Source organism: Hemitrygon akajei, chromosome 6, assembly GCF_048418815.1.
Source record: "Hemitrygon akajei chromosome 6, sHemAka1.3, whole genome shotgun sequence".
NCBI lineage: Eukaryota > Metazoa > Chordata > Chondrichthyes > Myliobatiformes > Dasyatidae > Hemitrygon > Hemitrygon akajei.
In genome coordinates, this window is record NC_133129.1 from 35,071,873 (window position 1) to 35,096,280 (window position 24,408).

A 24,408-nucleotide genomic window follows, 5' to 3' on the forward strand; every position below is an offset into this window, starting at 1 on the left:
AAGCCAAACAACTTCTCACACAATTAATCCTGATCACGTACGTGATTAAAGAGAGCTTTCAGTCACAACCAAGATCAAATGACCAGTTCCCTATGTTTTTATTCAAAAGAGATGTGCACACAACCCCTGTCAAGATAACTCAAAGTGCCCTGAATCTAATTTGGGAAGTACAGCTACTGTCATAATGCATAGAAAATACAAATTTGTAGAAAATTTCAAACGTTGGATACTTACCTAGAGACACAAGCACACTTTCTAGATGACATACCCCCGCACATCAGCATCCCAAAGGGATCCATCACTCTACACCTCTTGTGTTGCACTTCTGCACCCCCACCAATTACTCCCCTTCTATCTCACTAAAACAAGAATCCACACAATCATTCAGCATCTCTCTCCCTTACTCCAGGGAAATCTGCCATCCTTACTCAATATGACTACAATGCATGCAACTCCCAAAACCAAACAGGGCAGTGAGTGGCAGCATTGTCAACAGTGTCCCACATTCCACAAATGAACAAAGAAACAAAGATAAAAACACTATTGTTGATGAATCTGATAGGTTACTTATAGAAGAACTAGCTAAATATTAAAACCAAAAAAATGAAATGATAGTGAAGGCATCTCATCTTTGTCCCATTCTCCCTAACCCTCCAAGTCTGGGTATCAGATTTAATGCAACAGTAAGACTTTGTCATCAGTATGTTGCCACAAGTTCAACAAAACTCCCAAGGCTTACAACTGTGAATGAGACACTAATATGTTTTGTAAAAATTATATAAAGCTCCTAAGCATTGAAAGTCACTTTTTTTTAATGTGCCAACACCAATACCATTTAAAGAGGGCCAAGAAAAGAGTTGACCATTTTCAATATGTCCCTCTCAAACCTGCCACCTCTTCTACCAAAAACTATACCCTTTACAGGGAAAAGTTCTTTACTACAGACCCTACGAATGCACTTCTTAATCTAGCTTAATCTATTTTAATATATTCCAAACAGGTTACACTAAACCCACTCTGGACAGTTTTTCCTTACAAATGAAACATTACAAACAAGCTCTGTAGCAGCTCAGTCTTTACAAATCACTGGATTATAGTGCCACACACTGGTGAGGATGGGAAGAGGAGGATCGGTGATAAGAATGCATGGCCAAAGACGTGATGCAGAAGGGAGAGCTGGGATGGGGTTTTTTTTTGGTGTAGTGAAAGCCAAGGATTGACCAGACTGAAGTATACAAAATTATGAAGGTCATAGAAAGAGTACATAGTTTTAAAAAAACTTTGCACACAGCAGAAGTGTTTGTGGCCAGAGGACATGGACCTAAGATAAGAGATAGGAGATTTGAGAAAGAATTTGTATTGCTCCCAGAGGGTGGTTGAAATCTGGAACATACAACCCAAGGGAGGGGTGCTGGAGCGAGTACACTCATAATATTTAAGATGTATTTTAATTTGCAGTTAAAATGCCATGCCATAAAAGGGTATTGGATGGACATCAAAAGCCAGGGTCTGTTTCCACAGTACAATTCCAAAAAAGTAAAGATAAGTCGAGCTCCAAGTGTCAGTCCTAACTTCCTGCTTGATGATTAACAAGGGATGAAGGTCTAAATGTAGCAATTCCTTCACTGAAAATTCCAGGTTTCATATTCTCACTTTTTGCAAGGCACAACTTGTGGCAATCTACGACTCGAGGAGCTTCTCTTCTGCACTACATAATTCAATTTACACACTGGCAATTCATATCTTTGACATCAGTCACTTGGTGCTGTGGGACAGGGGAAGTGGCTCTCAGCTATCATTTCACGGAGTGAAGCGATAAACTAATAAAATGGGAATTCAGTGTTGGATTTGACCGCAAAACTTCAACCACCCCACTTCACTGCAACACAAAGGACATATGGCCACATTTTTCATCAGCTCCCACCACTCCTGCATGCATTAACATGGATGCTGTACTGTGTTGTAGATGGACAACACATTCAAGCTGATAAATCAGTATTATTGTCCCTTCCTACACACGGCAGTTTGAAAAGAATGCAGTGCCATCTCTCCCCTCGCTCCATAAAACGTGGTATGACAGTGACATCTACTGGTCATAATTAGGAAAAAGGTAAGTGCTTGAAAACAAATCAAATTAGCCAAAAGGTGCCAAACCATGAGTAATAATTAAAATCTTTACATTTTGGCTTAAATGTATTTTCTATATAATAGAGAGCAAAAGTAAACTATTATAAGATTAGGCTTTAGAAGCTGTGTTTATTCTCCTTTGAATAAATTGTTTTCTAATGTACACAAATTCATGAACCAGAATCAGGTTTATTATCACTGGCACATGTTGTGAAATTTGTTAACTTAGCAGCAGCACAATGCAATACATGATAATAAAGGGGGAAATAAGTAAATCAATTACAGTAAGTGTAAATACTTAATTTAAATAGTTGAATTAATAATAGTGCAAAAACAGAAATAATGAAAGTGAGCCGTGTTCATGTGTTCAATTTAGGAATCGGATGGCAACGGGGAAGAATCTGTTCCTGAATAGCTGAGTGTGTGCCTTCAGGCTTCTGTACCTCTTTCCTGACTGTAACAGTGAGAAGAAGATATGTCCTGAGTGATATTGGGGGGGGGGTTCTTTAATGATCAATGCCGCCTTTGTGAGACAACTCTCCTTGAAGATGTCTTGGATACTACAAGGCTAGTACCCAAGAAGGAGCTGACTAATTTTACAAATTTCTGTAGCTTCTTTTGATCTTGTGCCCCCTCCTCCATACCAAACAGTGATTCAGCCTGTCAGAATGCTTTCCATGGTACATCTGTAGAAGTTTGAGTGTCTTAGGTGACAAACCAAATCCCCTCAAACTCCTAAAGACACATAGCCACTGTCTTGCCTTCTTTATAGTTGCATCGATATGATGAGACCAGGCTAGATCCTCAGAGATCTTGACACCCTAGGACTTGAAATTGCTCACTCTCTCCACTTCTGATCCCTCTACGATGATTGGTTTGTGACCCCTCGTCCTACCCTTTCTTAAGTCCACAATCAACTCTTTGGACACACTGACAAGGTTGTTGCTGTGACACCACTCAACTAGCTGGAATATCTCTCTCCTGTACGCCCTCCTTGTATTCATCTGAGATTCTGCCAACAATGGTTGTATCATCAAATTTATAGATGGCATTTGAGCTATACCTAGCCACAGTCGTTGGTATAGAGAGAGTAGAGCAGCGGGCTAAGCACACATCCCTGAGGTGCACCAGTGTTGATGATCAGTGAGGAGGAGTTATTAATATCAATCAGCACCGATCAAGGATCCAACTGCAGAGGGATGCACAGAGACCCAAGTTCCGTAGCTTTACAATCAGGATTGTGGGAATGATGATGTTAAACACTACGCTACAATCAATGAACAGCATCCTGACATAGATGTTTGTATTGTCCGGGTGATCTAAGGCCATGTGAAAAGCCATTGAGGTTGCGTCTGCCATAGACCTATTGTGGCAATTGGCAAATTGCAGGGGCTCCTGGTCCTTGCCGAGGCAGGAATTGATTCTGGCTGTGACCAAACTCTCAAAGCATTTAATCACCGCAGATGTGAGTGCCACTAGACAAGTCATTAAGGTAGCTCACACTGCTCTTCTTGGGCACTGGTATAATTGTTGCCCTTTTGAAGTAGGTGGGAACCTTCCAATGTAGCAATGAGAGGTTGAAAGTGTCCTTGAATACATCGCCATGAATGATGCAGATTGGATATTCAAATGGAAGCAGTACCCTTTAGTGAACTAAAGGATTAGGGGTTCATAAAATTAAAATCTGGGACAGAAAGGAAAAGTAATAAAAATTACTCATCAACTGGAATCTGCCAACTAGGGTGTTAGAAATACAGCATTCAAATGTAAATTTGGATTGGCACTTCAACAAAAATAACCTGCAGGATTATGGGCAACAAATGCAGGAAAATAGGGCTGATCAAATCACTCTGCTAGGAACCAATATAGACCCAACAGGGCAAATGACCTGCTCTTCTGTTATTTATTTTAAAAGAAGCAAGAAAGAAAAACACTAAAACTGCATGTGTGTAAAATGGTTTCAAACCCAGCTCCATCAAGGCTAGAGATGGAGGCTCTTGATGGAGGCCACCATCAAGATGGCGGCGCGACGACGCAGGGCGCAGCGGCCACTCCAGTAAGGAATATCCGTTATCTGTAAGTAGGGGCCGTGCACAATCCTGATTTGATTGAGACGGATGTGTGAAGCACGGAGGAACATCTGGCGAAACTTCTGACATGCCTGTGCTGCTGACGCTGCTACTGAGCGATCGGAGAGATCTCCAGAGAGGAAGGCCCCGAATCCTCGGCTTTGCCTGTTGCTTGGTGGCCGGAGCCGGGGTTGAAGCACTCGGCAGAGATGGTGCTCGGTGCTCGGTGTCGGAGGGCTGGTCGGAGGCACGAAGTTGTCGGAAGTTTTCGGACGGACTCACAGTTGGCTGCGCTCGGGTGCTTCCAGAGGCTGCATCGGGAAGTTTTGCCACGTTGGAGGTTTCTTCCTTCTGCCATCTGCGTGAGATGATGGGCTATCTGGGACTTTGAGACTTTTTTTTTACCGTGCCCATGGTCTGCTCTTATCAAATTATGGTATTGCTTTGCACTGTTGTAACTGTATGTTATAATTATGTGGTTTTTTGGTCAGTTAGTTTTGGTCTGTCTTGTGTTTATGTGATATCATACTGGAGGAACATTGAATTTCCCCTTGGGGATGAATAAAGTATCTATCTATCTATCTCTATCTATCTTTGGTTGGGTGACCAAAAGGTCATATGCCCAGAATCTGATTATCTTAATTTAACATGGGAAAACAATAGTCATTCACTCCAAAGATATAACAAAATGTTAACCAAATCTGTTGTGACTGGAGGTCAAATTATCAGACCTCTTAAAGAATGGAGAAAGAGTCTAAGAACCTTCAAAGGGTGGCACTGAGGCAGGATCTTGTAATAAATATTTATATTTTCATCTTGACACAAGTGGCTGTCAGAGTCTTTAAAGCAAGGGTTTCCAACCTGGGGTCCATGGTCCCTTGGTTAACAGTAAGGGTCTATGAGATAAAAAGGTTGGGAACCTCTGCTTTAAAGGATTCAAGTTCAGCAGTAGAATTGTAGTAAATTGCATGGAATAATATTTACACGTCCTGCCTTAACATGTTCTATATATTTATTTTATTTAGCGATACAGTGTGGAGTAGGTCATTTCAGCTCTTCGAGCTACTCTGCCCCAGCAACCTAATCACAGGACTACTTAGTGACCAGTTAACCAACCCAATAAAAAAAACACGAAATGACAGACAGCATCTATGGGAGGAGGTAATAACGACGTTTCCGGCCGAAACCCTTCATCAGGAGTGAAGTAACATGGGATGGTTGAGGGGGGATAAAGAAGTGTGGGGAGGGATAGAGAGCTGGGAAGTGATAGGCTGGAGGGAAATGGGCTGGGGGAAGGTGAAGTATGGGAAATAAAAGAGAAAGAAAGGTAGGGCTGGGGGGAGAGATTATAGTGAGGGGGGAAAAGAGAGAAAAAGAGAACCAGACTAAAATAATAAATAGGGATGGGGATAAGGGTGGGGGGCAGGGGTATCAATGGAGGTCAGTGAGTTGGATGTTCATGCCGGCAGGAAGGAGGCTACCTAGGCGGGAGATAAGGTATTGCTCCATCGACCTGCATGTGGCCTTATCTTGATGGTAGAGGAGGCCATGGACAGACATGTCAACTCACTGACCTCCGTTGATACCCCTGCCCCCCACCCTTATCCCCATCCCTATTTATTATTTTAGTCTGGTTCTGTTTCTCTCTTTTTTTTCCCCCCTCACTATAATCTCTCCCCCCAGCCCTAACTTTCTTTCTCTTTTATTTCCCATAATTCTCCACCTTCCGCCTAGCCCATTTCCCTCCAGCCTATCACTTCCCAGCTCTCTACTTTATCCCTCCCCACACTTCTTTATCTCCCCTCAACCATCCCATGTTACTTCACTCCTGATGAAGGGTTTCGGCCCGAAACGTCATTATTACCTCCTCCCATAGATGCTGTCTGGCCTGCTGAGTTCTGCCAGCATTTCGTGTTTTTTTATTTATTTCCAGCATCTGCAGATTCACTCATGTAACCAACCCAATACTTCTTTGGACTGCGGGAAGAAACTGGACCACCCAGGGAAAATCCACGCATTCCACGGGAAGGATGTACAGAGACTCCTTACAGAATGGCACCAGAATTAAACTCCGGAATGTCCCGAGTTGTAATTAAGAGCTAACTGCAATTAAGAGTGCAGTTCTGAAGCAAAGTTTAATATTTTGTTGTTTTTGAAAGGTTGAAGTGAACACAGAGAGCAGATGAGAATACATTGGATATAATTTACTTTCCTCTCCTGCATCCACATGGTTATTCTACAGATACCAGGTAACTCTGACAATTATAACACTGCTTTGGAAATGTCTTGAGATTAAAAAATATTAAACAGTTTGATTTTGTATTCCCTCATAGCCTTTATTTAACCCCTCTGCCAATTTAAAAAAGAACACACTAGTTATAGGCAATCTAATTCAACCCTACACTGATAACCCAAGGATCATGATAATGGACAAATCAAAACCGATTCAAAATTAAAAGGTTTTTTCTTATATGAGAATTTCAGTGTAATGAAATTAAAAGCTGGGCTCTGTCAATAAAAGTAATCCTCTTTTAGACAAGTACCACACACCAACTTGTATTCTTCTGTTCGACAGGTTTTTTTGGAGAAGAAACTGTTGAACTTGCTGAATGTGTCATATAAAAACATGGACGCGCTGAACTCCACCTTGGAAACTCGATTCCTTTGACATCAGGGAACTGAATTTCAGAATCTGAGTACCCTGCACAGTTACTACTTTGGATTGTTGGATCTTACTAGATGCATGAGAGAACAAACTAAATAGCCTTTATCAGTCTTTAACAAATACCTTTCAGAATCTGATTTGGGCACAGCAGCCTCCACCTCAAGCACCATTCAACTTGTATTGACCCAAAATGACAAAAAGGCTTTTGTGATCAAAAGAACTGCAAACATGAAAAGGTTTTTAAAAAAAACGATACCAAGTAATGCAGTGTGCATGCCAATATTTACCAGAGGAAAAAAATGGATGTTACCAAGCTATAGCTTCAAATCAAGAGAAAGACAAAAGTTGGAGCCTATGAGGCAAAAGATACATTAATTCAAGCACTGATGTTAAGCAGATGAGGAAAAAGAATGTCAATAAAAGACCACAAAGTTTGATATTTTAGAAACAGTTTGGTGAAGCCTAATGTAAACTAGAGGAACAGCATATCCTATTCTGTCTGAGTAGCTTATGAGCCAATGGTAAAAACACTGCATTTCCCAATTTCAATTAACACTTATCCATGCTTCCCCCTCCCGCCCCTTCCCTTCTCCTTCTGATATTTCCCTGGTCCTACCATTTTGTCTCCTTTCCTATATCCACCTTCCAGCTCAATATCACCCATTTTTTAATTCCTTATCCCCTTATGGTTCCATCCACCTACAACCCACACATTTCACTTACCAGCTTCCACACCCCCACCTTTCATCTGATTCCATCTGTTCTTCAGGTCTCATCCAGTGGTTTCCACTGGGACCTTCCTTACTTATCAGATTCCAGCATCAATAGCCTTTGTATTCCTGCCTAACGCCCTCCTCAGCTATCTCTATCTCTGCCTTTCCCTCCATAGCTCCTTCTTCCTTCTTTAGTTTTCCACTGGTTTGCTTTCAGCTATATCTACCTGCCTCTGCCTCCCAACTCCACCCCTCCCCTAACTGGCCCAATCTGCTCATCATCCTTCACTCCCTACAATAACCACCTCTGGTCCAAGTCGCACCACTCCTCCTCTCCTCTTTATAACTACCTACTTCTCCCCCTCTCAGTCCTGATTTGGGCTTTTAACCTGAAACATCAACACATCTACCCCCCCCCCCCCCAACTGTCCGATGCTCCAGTTTGGCGAGGCAAACTGGGAAAAATAAAGAACCAAATCGGGCTATGGTGTGTACAACAGGAATCACTGATGGCCCACAAAAGCTTGCTTCTAAAGAGTACTATTAATTTAACACAGGTTTTTATACACATCTAGATTTTCTATCCTTCTCAACATACTTCTGAAATACAGATGCACCACGCCATTTGCCTTCACTCAATGTATCATTTTAATCTTTCAGACACAAAGCATATGTTATTAATAAAAGAAAATCCTTTTGAATCTGTTTAGAAAAAGAAACTGACAGTCTTCTAGAGGTACAAGACCATCAACATCAGAGTTCAGAGGGAGAAATAACATTCTTATAATATTCTCTGTAAAACCATTTTCAAAGAGATGAACTTTGTATTCCAACAGGAAGATAGCCTAAATACTATATAATCCTGTAATACATTATTCCATATTTTAAGCCCAATTTACTCTCAAAGCTGGCATGAAATTTTTAAAAAGACTAGCTGCAGAGTGAGTTATGCCTGCTAAATTGACTACTGCTTCATGCAAGTTTCATGCTGCGACCAGTGGACTCAAACCTGGCATTTGGATCATCACTGGAGATCTCCAGTGGAGACAGTTAAGATTCAACATTAAAACATATGCTCCACTCAATCAAAAATACGATTAAAACTATCAAATTCAGCATCTCAGTATCACATATAATATTAGATAAAAGTACAACATTACTGGTTACAATCACAAAAAAATATACAATACAACCATACAGCAGAAGAGCAGAATTGGGCCATTCAGCCCATCGAGTCTGCTATGTCATTCTATCATGACCGATCTATTTTCCCTTTCAACCCCAATTTCATCTCTTCTCCCCATAACATTTGATACTATTACTAATCAATGACGGATCAACCTCTGCTTTTAATATAGCCAATGACTTGGCCTCCACAGCCATCCATAGCAACAAATTCCACGATTCACCACTCCTCTGGCTAAAGAAATTCCCCCTCACTTCTGTTTTAAAGGGGATGTACTTGTATTTTGAGGCTGTGCCCTCTCGTCCTAGATTTTTCCACTATTGGAAACCTTGTCTGCATGTTCACTCAATCTAGGCCTTTGGGATTCTAAAAAATAATCATATCAGCTTCAATGAAATACCAGGTTCAAGTTCAAGCTCATTGTCACTCAGCCATACACAGGCATACTGCCAAACAAAACTATGTTCCTCTGGACCATGGTGCACAACACAGAATATATAACTCACAGTCAACACAAAATAATGTTACCACAAATAAATTAACAAATAATAAGGTATATTTATGACACATTTAAAAAGTAAACAGTACAATGCTACTGGCGCTTCCTGTGACCTGGCAGATGGCAGGAAGTTAAGTAATCTCACAGCCAGAGGGAAGACACTGGTGTATTGCACACTTAGGTACAATACACTGAAGATGGACAATATGACTAGACATCATTGGTCCTGTGTGGTTCCACCATGGCTGGCCTTCCAGGCACATTGCACATGACTTGCCCAATGCAACCTTTATGTAAACTGCAACTTAACCCTCTCTCAAACGAATCCAAACCCTGTACACAAAGTACTGCTCTTTGCTTCTACAGATCCCATATCTGTAATCCACAAGAGGCTAGTCATGCTCTGGCAAGTGCAAATAATTTAATTCAATATTAATTTTAAACTGTTTCAATACAGAAATTAAATACTGGAGTTAAAATAACTGAGCTTTACAATGTTTATGTATTACAATACTTACCATACATATATTTTGTGTCCAGTTTATTTTTAGCAGTTCTTGCCCAAGGTAAAGAATCATCACTGCATCTATTTGGCATTCCATTGTATCCTATGCCAACGATCTTGTTTTCTGAATTGACAATGCAAGCACCAACCTGTATTTAAATGAAAAAATAGATCACTCGTTCATATTAGTGAACTTCAATCCACAAAATATAGCCTCACAGTTCATGTCTTTATCAAAAGGTCAATAGACTTTTTAAACTAATAATGCCATTGGTTTAAAAATAAATATGGAAAAGGATAGGTCTGGTCTGCAGGTTGAGATTCCAAATTGGAGGAAAGCCAATTTTAAAGGCATCAGAAATGATCTGGCAAGTGTGGATTGGGACAAGCTGTTTTTTTGGTAAAGGTGTACTTGGCCTACAAAAGTGAAATTTTGAGATACAAAGCTGGTATGTGCTTGTCGGAATAGAAGTTAAAGATAACAGGTCCAGTGATCCTTGGTTTTCAATGGATATCGAGGCCGTGTTTAAGAAAAAGGAAGTGCCCAGCAGGTCTCAGCAGGTAGGAACAAATGAGGTATTTGAAGTATATAAGAAATGCAAGAGAACACTTGAGGGCTAAAAGAAGGCATGAGGTTGCCCCAGCAGACAAGGTATAGAAGAATCCTAAAGGATTCTATAGATATATTAAGAGCAAAAGGATTTGCAAGGGACAAAATTGGTCCTCTGGAAGATTAGAATGATATGTGTGGAGTGAAAAGAGTTGGGGGAGATCTTAAATCTATACTTACTTGGGAGACAGACAGAGTCTATAGAAATGAGGCAAAGCAGCAGTGAGGTCATGAACCCTATAGAGATTAGAGGGGAGGTGTTTGCTGTCTTGAGGCAAATTAAGCCCCAGGGCCTGACAAAGTGTTCCTTTGGAGACTGTAGGAGACAAATGCAAGAACTGCAGGGACTTGAGCAGATACTTAAATCATTCTTAGCAACAAGTGAAGTACCAAAGTATTGAGCGATAGCTAATGCTGTTCTGTTTAAGAAAGGCTCTAAAAATAAACCAGGAAATTATATCACGTCCCCAGCAGAATCAGAGACCTTATTGCTGATTATTACAGCAACTTCAGGATGAGGGTATCTTCAGGAGCAATTACATCAAGCTGGCACAAGGTGGAGATTGGCATCATCACAGGGTGCACTATCTCAGTGACACTGTTCTCCCTAGCCATGAAGATGCTCACTCAGTCTGCTGAACCAGAGTGCAGAGGGCTCAGAATGGATTCTGCTCAACGGCAACCACCCATCAGGGCATTCATGGATGACCTCACAGTCACCACAGAATCAGCCCCAGGCTGCCGGTGGATTCTGCAGGGGCTCGAAAAGCTGGTGGAGTGGGCCCGGAGGCATTTCAAACCAGCCAAATCAAGATCTATGGTGCTGAGGAAAGGCAAGATGGAAAACAAGTTCCAGTTCAGCATCGCAGGTTCAGCCATCCCATCCATCACAGAAAAGCTTAGGTAAGGTTTTTGACAGCTTTCTAAGGGACAAGGCATCCATTCAGGTGACCTGCACTGAGTTGGATGGCTGGCTGAAATCTGTGGACAAGTCTGGCCTACCTGGGAAATTCAAAGCCTGGGTGTATCAGCATGGCATTCTTCCCAGAATCCTGTGGCCCCTCCTCGTCTATGCAGTTCCGATCTCGACAGTCGAAACTTTAGAGAGGAGGCACATCGCAACCACCTCAGGAGATGGCTGGGGCTGTCAAAGAGCCTGAGCAGCATCGCAATCTATGGACACCACAACAAACTGCAACTGCCCTTCAAATCCCTGGAGGAGGAATTCAAAGTTACAAGAGCCAGAGAAGTGATTAAGTACAGGGACTCAAGTGATCCGAAGGTGGCTAGAGCAGGGATCCAAGTGAGGACTGGCAGGAAGTGGAGGGCAGAGGAAGCTGTACCGCGTCACAGGAGGCTGGTGGGAGTGGTCACACAAGGCAGAGCTGGGCTAGGATCCTTTCCAACTCCCCAAATGGACACCACCAGAGGGAAGGAAAGGCGCCAGCTAGTTCAGGAGGAGGTGAGAGCAGCAGTGGAGGAAAGGAGAACCTGCAAGGCGGTGGGAATGAAGTAACAGGGAGCTTGGACAAGATCGGAGGATGCAATGGAGAGGAAAGTGACCTGGGCTGAGCTTTGGAAAGCCAAGCCACACTGCATCCAATTTCTCATCCAGGCAGTGTATGATGTGCTTCCAAGTCCATCAAACCTGCACACATGGGGCAAAGCAGAGTCATCAGCATGCCCACTGTGTTCCAAGCGAGGAACCTTGGAGCACATCCTCAGCAGCTGCACAAGGGCACTTGGTGAGGGATGGTACCAATGGAGGCATGATCAGATCCTGAAGACCATCACTGAAGCCATCAGCGCAGGAGTGGAGTTGGCGAAGTGGTCCCGACCCTCCAAAAGAACATTGGCAGGTATCCTGAACTCTGCAAGGAACTGGCAGCTGTTGGTGGACCTCGAAAGGCAGCTGAGGTTCCCCGTCCATATCGCAGCCACCACCCTGCGACCAGACATTGTCCTTGTGTCTGAGTCTACGAAGCAGGTGGTGATGCTGGAGCTGACATTCCCATGGGAAGATCACTTGGAAGAGGCCTTTGGAAAGGAAGCTATCTAAGTATGCAAGACTGGTCAGTAACTGCCAGCAGGCTGGATGGAGAGCGAGGTGTCTCCCAGTGGAAGTTGGTTGTAGGGGATTCGCCAGAGCCTACAGCAATTTGGGCATCGAGGGAGAGAGGAAGAGGAGAGCCATCCACAGTACCACCGATGCGGCAGAGAGGGCCTCAAGGTGGCTGTGGCTCAAGAGAAGGGAGCCATGGAATCATGTGTAGCTAGCCATCTGGACACAAGCTGGGGTCTGATCAGCCCCGGCTGGGTCACCTGGAGAAGGATGTATGATGTTGAAAGACCCGAAACACCCGATGATTCCAGGAACATCACTGATGATGTGTCCAGAAGCATCAGTAGATGTATGCACACAGTAGGCCATTTAGCCCGACATCAGTAGTGGAAAAGTTATTGGAACGTATTCTAAGGGACCAGATATACAAGTATTTAGATAGACAGAAACTGATTAGGGACAGTCAGCATGACTTTGTGCGTAGTAGGTCATGTCTAACCAATCTTAAGAGTTTTTCGAGGAAATTACCAGGAAAGTTGATGAAGGCAAGGCAGTGGATCTTGTCTACATCAACTTCACCAAGGCATTTGACAAGGTCTTCCATGGTAAGTTGGTCAGAAAGCTTCAGTCACTTGACATTCAAGACAAGTTAGTAAACTGGATCAGACATTGGCTATGTGGGAGAAGCCAGAGAGTGGTAGCTGATGGTTGCCTCTCTGCTTGGAGGTCTGACTAGTGGAGTGCTGCAGGGATCGATGCTGGGTCCTTTGTTTTTTGTCAACTATATCAATGATCTGGATGATAATGTGGTTAACTGGATAAGCAAATTTGCTGATTGGGGGTGTAGTGGACAGCAAGGAAGACTATAAGGATCTGGACCAGCTGGGAAAATGCACTGAAAAATGGCAAATAAAATTTAATGCAGACAAGCGCAAGAGCTTTGAACTTTGATAGGACCAATCAGGATAGGTCTTACACAGTAAATGTAAGGGCACTGATGAGTGTGGTAAAAGGGTATACAGGTCCATAATTCATTGAAAGTAGTGGCATAGGTAGAAATAGTTATAAAGAAAGCTTTTGGCATACTGGCCTTCATAAATCAAAGTATTGCGTACAGGAGATGGGATGTTATGTTGAGGTTGTACAAGGCTTTGATGGGGCTTAAATTGGAGTACTGTATGCAGTTTTGGTCACCTACCCGTAGGAAAGATATAAATACGTTTGAAGGAGTACAAAGAAAATTTACAAGGATGTTATCAGGACTGAAGGACCTGAGTTACAAGGAAAAATTGAATAGATTAGGATTTTATTCCTTAGAATGTAGAAGATTCAGGGGAGATTTGACAGTAAATAGGGTAAATGCAAGAAAGCTTTTTCCACCGAGGTTGGGTAGGACTGAAATTAGAGATCATGAGTTAAGGATGAAAGGTGTAAAGTTTATGAGGAGAAACTTCTTCACTCAGAGGGTTGTGAAAGTGTGAAATGAGCTGCCAACGCAAGTGGTGCATGCAAGCTCAATTTCAACGTTTAAGAGAATTTTGGGTAGGTCCATGATTATTAGGGGTACGTGTGGCTATGGTCCAGGTACAGGTCGAAGTGACTAAGCATGCACTAGATGGGTCAAAGAGCCTGTTTCTGTACTGTACTTTTCTATGACTCTGGAAGATGACCCAGACCAGTTTTCTGTCAATTAGAACAGTTTGTGGGTGACACACAGTTTAGAAAATCATGGGAACTTCACACAACCATGTTTTCAGCGTTCCTCATCAAACTCATTGCCAATTTCAGTGCAATATTCCCTACGGATGTGCTATAAGCTCTCACGCTTCTCAGCATGCAACCAGCAGGTGAGATCTTTGCATCTAACACAAATAAGTACAACACAATGTAAACTATATTCTTCCAGTCGTTGATAACAGATAAACAAATGCTGCAATGATGGGTGGTGCTGGGGAAAAAAATGGGGGAGTGTTCTCGGCATCAGCGATACCTGGAGTGGCTGAAGTACAATTTTGCATGCATATCTGGGCTGAGAGCAATCAGAGGGTTGCATTTACCCTATTTACTGTCAAATCTCCCCTCAATCTTCTACATTCTAAGGAATAAAATCCTAATCTATTCAATTTTTCCTTGTAACTCAGGTCCTTCAGTCCTGATAACATCCTTGTAAATTTTCTTTGTACTCCTTCAAATGTATTTATATCTTTCCTATGGGTAGGTGACCAAAACTGCATATAGAGAGCATCTTACTAGGAAACTTATGCAAAGAACAAAACCCAACTAGAGTAGGCCATTTAGCCCTTTGAGCCTACTTTACTATTCTAAAACTAAAATCATGGTGGATCTTTTACCATCATAATTCCCCCAAATCTTGTTTCCAATTCTGTTAAAATCCATTTGAGAAACCTATCAATTTCTGTGTGAATAAGTGTAGTGTTTGCATCTTGGAGAAGCCTGCAAAGCCAACAAATTCACATCAAATCTGCCTGCTGTCATGGGTTGAAAGGAGAATAAATTTCAAAAACTGTATGGAATTTGGATTATGTCCTAGTGCAGTAGAGAGCAAAAAAATCGGCTACGTTGTAGAGACTAGAAGCAACTTAGAATGGTCCAAAAGCCACGGTTAAGAGAAAACATGGCCCAGACTTGCAGTAGTAAAGCTACTCAAGAGATTTTATAGAGACAAAGAATCAAATTTGTTCATTGGTCCTTACACAGGAGCTTCAAGAGACATGGAGGTTACTTAAACTTGATTATTCTCAACTGAACTACCATTTTTCAAGCCAGTGATGTTATAAACCACCTCAGAAAAAAAAAATCTTACATACAGTACTATATTATTACTGATGTCAGTTCAGAGTATTTGTATCACAACCTTTCAAGAATAAAAATCTTTTTGGAAAGAAATGTGAACTTCCTAACAAGCATTTAGCCACCCAGAAGCATACAAACAACAGGGGTGAGAAGGGTACATTCCTAGAAAGCCATCTATATTATGATTTTACACAACACAAAGCCACATCATCTGTACACATCTCAAGACACGTGGAGTTAAAGTAAAATTTACAAATTGTGAGGCAAATTTTTATTCTATATCTCAGAATTTCTTAGCAGTGATTTGTGAAATATCCAGCCTGTCAGTGAAAGGGGCTGCTTGCACATAAAATTTCTCTAGTTCAGATCAACTCAATTTTCAACAGCACAGCAGTTTTTTCCAGAATGTAATGAATAAATTTCACACATTTATCATTTATTTCTTAACTGAGTTTAATTAAACAACATGTGATATTAAATGGCATTAAAAGAAATATATTCCATGAATATTCAGTTAAGCACTCATTAAACGAAGACAGGCAACAGGCATTTTACGATTTAAAAAAATAATCAGAAAATGCAGGTCTGGCAGATCTGTAAAAAGAAAATGCCCTGAAGAAATCTTAACAGCTCCTCTTTCTGCAGGAGGTGCCTGGCCTACTCAGTGTTTCCAACATTCTCTGCTCATATTTTATATTTCTTTCATCTGCAGATCTTTTTTACTTTCACAGGCATTTTAATTTAGCAAAGGGCTCTCTGTACGGTATTATCATTTCATTAGTTTCAACACATAGTAAAAGAGTAAACATTACTATAGTAATAAATGAATACAAATTCCAAATCAAGAAATAATTCAGGAGGAAATGAACTCTAGCATGAAAATACCTGAGTGTATGTAATGGAATGCACGTAGACACAAGCCGTGTCATACAGTAACAGTATGAAAGAAGCTACTTGGACAACCTTGCCTGTGACAGCTCTTTGAAAGAGCTTCAGAATGGGTCCCTTTCCCATGTCCACCTCTACAACATTCCAAAATAAAACAAATTCTCCCTAAAGTTTATTTAGTTCCCAATTCCACTATCCCTTCAGACAAAGGGTAACAACCCGCTCCAAATAGGTAACCTCACCTCTGGCTCTGTTGTGACTCTAAAAGGCCCAGCTCTGATTTCTAAATGAAGATCATAGTCTGCATTGTTTTCAAAAAAGAACAGGAGAAGAGGGAGAAGGAATCATTAAGATGACTTGAATTAATGGTGAGATACCCAGTCGCTAACAATACAACCTATTTCAAAGACAGATATTTCTCAGTTTACTCAAGGTCAATGAGAAACAGAAGGAACAGCATTCCACATCATGTACACAAATCAATGTCTTGTTTATTATTTATTGTAATGCTTGCACTGTTTTGTGCACTTTATGCAGTCCTGGGTAGGTCTGTAGTCTAATTTTTTTTTCCTGTGTTGTTTTTTACGTAGTTCAGTCTAGTTTTTGTACTGTGTCATGTAACACCATGGTCCTGAAAAAACGTTGTCTCATTTTTACTATGTACTGTACCAACAGTTATGGTCGAAATGACAATAAAAGTGACTTGTCTTGAAATACCAAGGAGGCAAGCTGCAGCTCCTCATACCTGGGAGTTTGGGTCTTTGCTCCTCTGGGCTGATAGAAAAGCCACTGCCATAAAATATTCTGACCACTCAAGATAATCTTCTCGTTTTCTGCATTTTGCTGCGTCACCTCTGAAACAAAATTGAACATTAGCACACATCAGGTAAAGTTAGAAGTACATTGCAAACATTAATTTTGTATTGTTTGATACACAAACCAATTTGGTCAACAGAGAGAAATCAAGAGAAGCCTTACACAGAATCAGCGTGTCGCAGGGGATCAGTCACACAGAACTAAGCAAAAGAAAGGTTCAGGCACAGGGATCAGTGACACACAGGGGGAGAGGGGGGAGATTCAATTGGGCTGCAAACACATGCTAATGTGTTGGCACGAGGAAATCTGCAGATGCTGGAAATTCAAACAACACACACAAAATGCTGGTGGAACGCAGCAGGCTAAGCAGCATCTATAGGGAGAAGCACTGTCGACGTTTTGGGCCGAGACCCTTCGTCAGGACTAACTGAAAGGAAAGATACTATGAGATTTGAAAGTAGGAGGGGGAGGGGGAGGGGGAAATGTGAAATGATAGAAGACCAGAGGGGGTGGGATGAAGCTAAGAGCTGTAAAGGTGATTGGCAAAAGTGATACAGAGCTGGAGAAGGGAAAGGATCATGGGACGGGAGGCTTAGGGAGAAAGAAAGGGGGAGGGGAGCACCAGAGGGAGATGGAGAACAGGCAGAGAGAGAGAACAAAAAAATGTCAGGGATGGGGTAAGAAGGGGAGGAGGGGCACTTGACAGTAGAGGCGGCCATGGATAGACATATCAGAATGGGAATGGGACGTGGAATTAAAATGTGTGGCCACTGGGAGATCCTGCTATCTCTGGCAGACAGAGCGTAGGTGTTCAGCGAAACAGTCTCTCAGTCTGCGCAGACTGGGAGACCATTTCACTGCCCTGTCCGCCAGAGAAAGCAGGATCTCCCAAGTGGCCACACATTTTAATTCCACGTCCCATTCCCATTCTGATATGTCTATCCATGGCCTCCTCAACTGTCAAGATGAAGCCAGACTCAGGTTGGAGGAGCCTCCAACCTGATAGCATGAACATTGACTTCTCTAGCTTCCGTTAATGCCCCTCCTCCCCTTCTTACCCCATCCCTGACATATTTTGTTGTTTGTTTTTTTTTCTCTCTCTCTGCTCATCACTCTGCCTGTTCTCCATTTCCCTCTGGTGCTCCCCCTCCCCCTTTCTTTCTCCCGAGGCCTCCCGTCCCATGATCCTTTCCCTTCTCCAGCTCTGTATCACTTTTGCCAATCACCTTTCCAACTCTTAGCTTCATCCCACCCCCTCCGGTCTTCTCCTATCATTTCGCACTTCCCCTCCCCCTCCTGCTTTCAAATCTCTTAGTATCTTTCCTTTCAGTTAGTCCTGACGAAGGGTCGTGGCCCGAAACGTCGACAGTGCTTCTCCCTGGCCTGCTGTGTTCCACCAGCATTTTGTGTCTAATGTGTAGGGTTGGCTTTGATCATGAGTAGTGATTTTAAAACATCAATGGTCTGTAAATGGATCCTATGTGAGATCTTATGTAGTAGCAAGTACTAGTCTTTGAGATCTGAGTTAGAACATTGTAAACACAAGAGATTCTACAGAGGCTAGAAAGCCAGAATAACATTACACCCTTCACTGAACCTTAGCCACTTTAGCACTTCCCAGCAACTTAAAACATTTTTTCAGAATCAGAATCAGGTTTAATATCACTGGTATATGTCGTGAAATGTGTTAAACTTGCAGCAACAGCACAATGCAATACATCATAAAATAGTAAAAAAACTGAATTACAGTAAGTATATACAGTATATGCATATTAAATAGTTAAAACAAGTAGTGCAAAAACAAATAAATTAAGAAGTAAGGTATTGTTCATGGGTCCAATGTCCATTTAGAAATCAGATGGCAGAATATCCCAATTCTTAAGAAAAATCATCAACCTGAAAATTTAATTGTTCCTCTTGCCATAGAAACTGCCTGACCTGCTGAGTACAGGTTTCTCCCACAATCCGAAGGTAGAGTATTCCTATGAAACCGTTCGTAAACCAAGATGTCGTAAATCAAAGAAGCAGCTACCATTAATTTATATGGGAAAAATTTTTGAGTGTTCCCAGACCCCAAAAAAAAACCTACCAAATCAAAGCAAATAACACACAAAACCTAAAATAACACTAACATATAGTAAAAGCAGGAATGATATGATAAATATACGCCCTATATAAAGTATTAATATTGTATGTACGGTGTAGTTTCACTTATCAAACTCAGGAAGACAGCGAGCCAAAATTGATTTGGAGAGAAAAATAATTGGCACATACACGCATGTGCACGTACACGCATACGTACACACGTGCGCAAACAACTGCCCGCACAAGGCTTCACGGTCATTGTAGTCTTTCTCGGGGTAAACACACGCATAAAGCGGGCGTCTTTTTTTCGTAAAAGCTAAAATCCTCTTTGGTTAGTGAAAACAGGTAGTAATGTAGGTCTTTTGTAACAGCCAGCTGTCGTAAAGCGAACGTTCGAAAAACGGGGAACACCTGTATTTCAAGTTTATTTGTAGCAGGGGAGGGGGTTGCTAAGACTCATTTATAGCACCTGCTGATGTTTGCTGTACAAAAATGAAATTTCATGTGTACTTTACACTTGGCAATGTGATTGAAATATCCTGTTCAAAAGGTCAAGGACACTCAGGTACAGAAGTGTACTACTTAAGCGAATAAGCCAAGATACTTTTCATGCTCAGTATGACCATCTGTGACCTTTGCCTCAAATGTTTCTCAGCCCCTTGCAATGGTTCCATCCATGTGAAGAGTAGATTTCTTGCAATTGCACTGACACAGATCAAATGCAAAACTAAACCCCAAATTTCATATAAGGTAGGAAACTAAGTTGAAAAACAAAGAAAGCTTCCTATTTTGAAAATCTGAAGTAAAAGTTGAAAATGATGGAAGTACTCAGCAAGTCCAGCAGCATTTAGGGAGAAAGAGTTAACATTTTTAGTAAATACCTTCAATCAGAACTCTTTAAAACAAGTTGCCTAATGTTCCAATATATTATGAGATACACTTAAAAATTCACCACAGAGATGTTTATCAATATATTTTTTTTAATGGTCACAGTGTGAGCTATAGTCAAAAATTGAAAAACATCTACATTGCCAGTTCTTAAATACACTGAACCTAAACTGTATCAAGGTAGTTATGTGGTCTTAAGCTTTACATTTTCTGCTTAAAAAGAATCATATTCATTCTCCCTATGTACTTGTTGGTTTTATGGGTTTTTTTCATTCAAGTTTTATTGTTAGATTATTGTAGTTCAGAGATAAATAAATGTTTTTGTGAAAGATATTTTAACCACACTACTGGATATTGATTTTTTGTCACACACTAAAGCAGCGATACTGAAAATTATTAACAGCACAGGTTTGTTCAGATTGCTTGCAAGACAAAAGACAACAGTTCCTTATCTAAACTGCTAGGAAGTGTGACGTGATTTTGCTGGGCTTTGGCAGTATAATTTACTCAAAGTCAGCATTCTGATCAGTCAGGAAAACTTAGAAAGAGTTTGGGTTTACATTCAACTAGCATCTCATCATAGCTCTTTGAGTATTTATCAATTCACCTACCAACCTCATATACAATATTAAGTTGTTTTATAAATCCACACAACCACGTGACATCACCTTTAAGAGCTTCCATCATGTGACTGAAGACATGGAAGCATTTCTATTTCTCCAATGTTTTTAATTCCTCAACCACTTCCTTCCCACGAAACCCACTCTCTGAGCCCATTTAAAACACATTTAGTTCAGTGAATTAGCATAGTAGCTGACAAACAAGTTGAGGGAAAAAGGTATAGGCCTACTATTAGAGTTCAAAACCAAGAATGTTTCAAGCACGGAAGGCAATGATTTGCCCTACTGAGTCTTTAATGTGTAAAAATTGTACAATGCCATCAGTTCCCTTTGCCCGCTTTTTCCCTATAATACTGCAAATTGTTTCCTGTCAAGTGCCTGTCTATTTTGTTTTTAAAAGTTTCTCAATCTTGCAGGTGGTGAGCTCTGTTCCACAGATTAGTACCGGAGTTGTACAGCAAAGAAAAAGGCTTTTCGGCCCAACTGGAAAGGCCACACAAACAGAAACATTGGAGCAGCTGAATGGGAAATTGGGATAGGCACTTCTGTAGAAATAAGTTGCAAAATGTGGAAAAAAAGATCATCAAGGACCTATGGGAAAGAGTAAAATTGACACCGGTGAAGTGTCTGTCGCCTCACCTGGACGAACTGTTGGGGCCCTGAGTGGTAGTGAGGGAGATATAGGGGCAAATAATAGTACTTGCTCTGCTTGCAAGGATAAGTATGGGGGGGGGGGATCAGTGGGGAGGGGCAAATGGATAAGGAACTCATGAAGGGAGTGATCCCTATGTAAAGCAGTAAGTGGGGGAGGGGAGGGAAGATGTGCTCGGTGGTGGGATCCCGTTGGAGATAGAAGTTGCAGAGGCTGGTGGGGTGGTAGATGAGGACAAGAGGAACCCTATCCCTGGTTGGGTGGAGGAAGGAGCCCAGTATCTCTTTCACCAATCAACTTCCAAGCTCTTTATTTCATCCCTCCCCCCTTCAGGTTTCACCTACCACTTTGTACTTCTCTCACCTATTAAATCTACCCCTCAGCTTTTTTTCCCCCCTTTAGTTCCACCAAAGGGTCTCAGCCTGAAACATTGACTGTACTCTTTTCCTGGCCTGCTGTGTTCCCTAAACATTTTGTGTCTGTGCTTGGATTTCCAGCATCTGCAGATTTTTTCTTGTTTGTGAGAGTTTGTCGGTAATAATCTATTGTTGCCAATCATTTATAACCTGGAGACAAGATACAGGTTTCAAATGTCGCATCACAGCAAGCAAAATTCATACTTGTCTTAGATTTCCATATAAAACACAACTTCCTAAAAATGGTCTTACAGAGGCCATTCTACAACTTATGTATTGTTGAGGAAAGTGGTGGTTGTTAGGTTACTTATTTCCAAGAACTGCTGTATTTTATGCTATATGGTATAAATGTCTAAGAGGCCAGTTGGTATTCAGAAAGTTTTTCCTGTTCAAGTAGCCCTGTGAGATCTCCCGTCCACAGAGGAAATACAGATAAGAGACACAGACACATGGAAACATATGAGACATTAATACCAGGTGTAAGGTTAAAAATACGTATTCACATCATAGAAGGCATAGGTTTAAGGCAGGACATTTATAAGATATCTCGATATTTTTCTTTTACTCCTGAGAAGACTACAATCAGATGCTGGCATCTGTAGCAAAAAGTAAGTTGCTGATAGGATGCACTATGAGGGTAATGGACAATTAACATTTCAGGTTGGACTCAAAGAGGAACTAGCAGGAGAGAGTTGAGAGGGAGGGGTGAAGTTAAGAGCTGGCAAGCGATAGATGGATCTAGGTGAGGCAGGGGCGAAGGGCAGATGAAGTCAGGTGGGAGAGGAGACGCCGGAGATAGCAACAGAATCTGGGATGATAGGTGAAGGCAAAGAGCAGCGACATTCAACAAAAGTCGAAAGACATTTGGAGATGTGAGTGAATGCCGAATTATCGCGACAGACCAAGTGCTTTTAAATGGAATGAATAATAGATGGAAAGTTCCTGATCAGATCAGTATGGACACGGTCGTCCGAAGGCGTTGTTTCTTATGTAACATGGTTCGTTCCTGCTGGCCTCAAGACAGGCCAAAGGTTTCACTGAGAGATATCACTCCGTTACTAGCTGTTTCTGTTCAGTTATAACAAATATTACCTGTCTACATCGCTTTGATGGGGCAGCTCCTGCTCGGCGGCGCCCGACCCAAGCATCATAAAACTATCCCCAGTTGCCCGTCCACACACACTTCACTTCACTCACTCACTTCCCCTCTCCGCTGGGCTGGGCTGGGCTCATCGGTTGGCGCGCTTTTCCCGCTCCCGCGCTCCGATTGGTGCTTACCGACTGCCAGTCTCTGCCTTACGTCCAATTGGGAGCAAGACGGTCCCACTCGGTGGGCGGGGTGAAATTTGGACCAAAGGATGAAGGTGGGGCCGTTGACTTTAGTCACTTTCCCTTCCGCTGAATTAAGAATGTATTTGCATTCCTGCGTTAGCTAGGAGCAGGAGCGCTAATGAAGCTAGCATTGAGAAAGAGCCATTATCATTGTTAAAGAAGTGTGTTACAGTCACAGCGTTGCCTCGGGAACCTGGCGCAAGGCCGCTTCTCTCCACTGTCGGACTTTGCTGCAAAGGGAACCTGTGTCCCACATAACTGCCTTAAATCGTTGCCTTCCCGGAACTTCCCCGCAGCAAATGAAAACTCAGTCTGAAAAGGCTGGGTTTGGGTTGATACAAGTGATATGGCCCTTTCACACAAAGATGTGGAGCTACGTGTTGGACTGTGGCTGAGGCAATAAATGTGGCCATTGTCAATATCTACTCCATTTGTTGATAGTGCCTGGATTAGTAAGGGCATCAAAAGTTATGGGAGAAGGCCGGAGAGTGTGTTGAAAGGGATAATAAATCAAGCAGGATGGAATGGCAGAGCAGACGTGATGGGCCAAATGGCCTAATTCTGCTCAATAGAATTATGGTCTATGGTATCCATCTGCAATTTTGATTCAGTTTCTCTCTCACTGTAAGTACAGTCTGGCCTACTGAGCATGTCTCTCAGCTCTGCTGTTAGCAATGCATTACACTTCCCTGCCTGCATTTTCTTCCTCTAACTGACTTTGCAACTCACTTAACAGAATAGCAGCACATGTACAATTCATTCCACTACTCCCTGCAGATAACTTCTCTGCAACTTAAAACTACCTGTTCTATCTTCCTCTCCTAGTTCTGGTTGTCTTCTTCAGATGTTACCTGATCTTCTAAGTATTTATTGTATTTTCTGTTTTATCTTGGATCTTTAGTGTCTGTATTTTGCTTTTGATTTTCATTGCTGAAACAGCTGAAGATTGTTGAGAGTAAAACACTGCTGAGGATCTCATGCATTGATATCCTGCAGCTGGGTTGATTGACCTTCAACAATCCACAGCCATATTTCATTGTGTGAGGAATTACCAAGCATTCTAGCATCTTCCCCCGATGCCCATTGACTTCAATTTTACCAGGTTTCCTTGCCGCCAAACTCGGTCAAAATTGACTACTCGGTTGGTTAATGTCAAGGGCCATCATTCTCACTTCATCCCAGAAAAGGTCGGCAGTAAGTTTCAAAACGGCAAGGGAATTCATTTCTTGACAGCCTGCTTCATGTAGAAGTGGAATTAAAATCCATCTAGTGTAAAACCCAATCCATGTGACAGTGATTATTTTTTAAAGGATATAAGCTGTACTCTATAATCCATTCTGTATTGATGTACCAGTAGGAGTATAAATTCAGCCTCTGATTCCATCCCTGACTATTTTATATCCTTTTTCTCTGCAGGTAAGCCATAAACGAAGGCTGCACTTGTATGGATTGGAATGAAAA

General features: G+C 41.8%; 1 protein-coding gene across 1 annotated transcript in view; it reads right to left on the reverse strand.

The window, feature by feature from the left end:
- dctd (dCMP deaminase) overlaps positions 1-22,848 on the reverse strand; it is a 58,208-nt gene extending 35,360 nt beyond the window's left edge. The window contains exons 1-3 of the mRNA XM_073048069.1: positions 22,708-22,848; positions 16,884-16,992; positions 9,778-9,913 (exon numbers count right to left, since the gene is read on the reverse strand). Of these exons, the coding sequence (XP_072904170.1) occupies positions 9,778-9,913; positions 16,884-16,992; positions 22,708-22,766 (304 nt within the window). The 5' untranslated portion in view covers positions 22,767-22,848. The remainder of the gene's footprint in view (positions 1-9,777; positions 9,914-16,883; positions 16,993-22,707) is intronic.
- Positions 22,849-24,408: the final 1,560 nt, after the last annotated feature.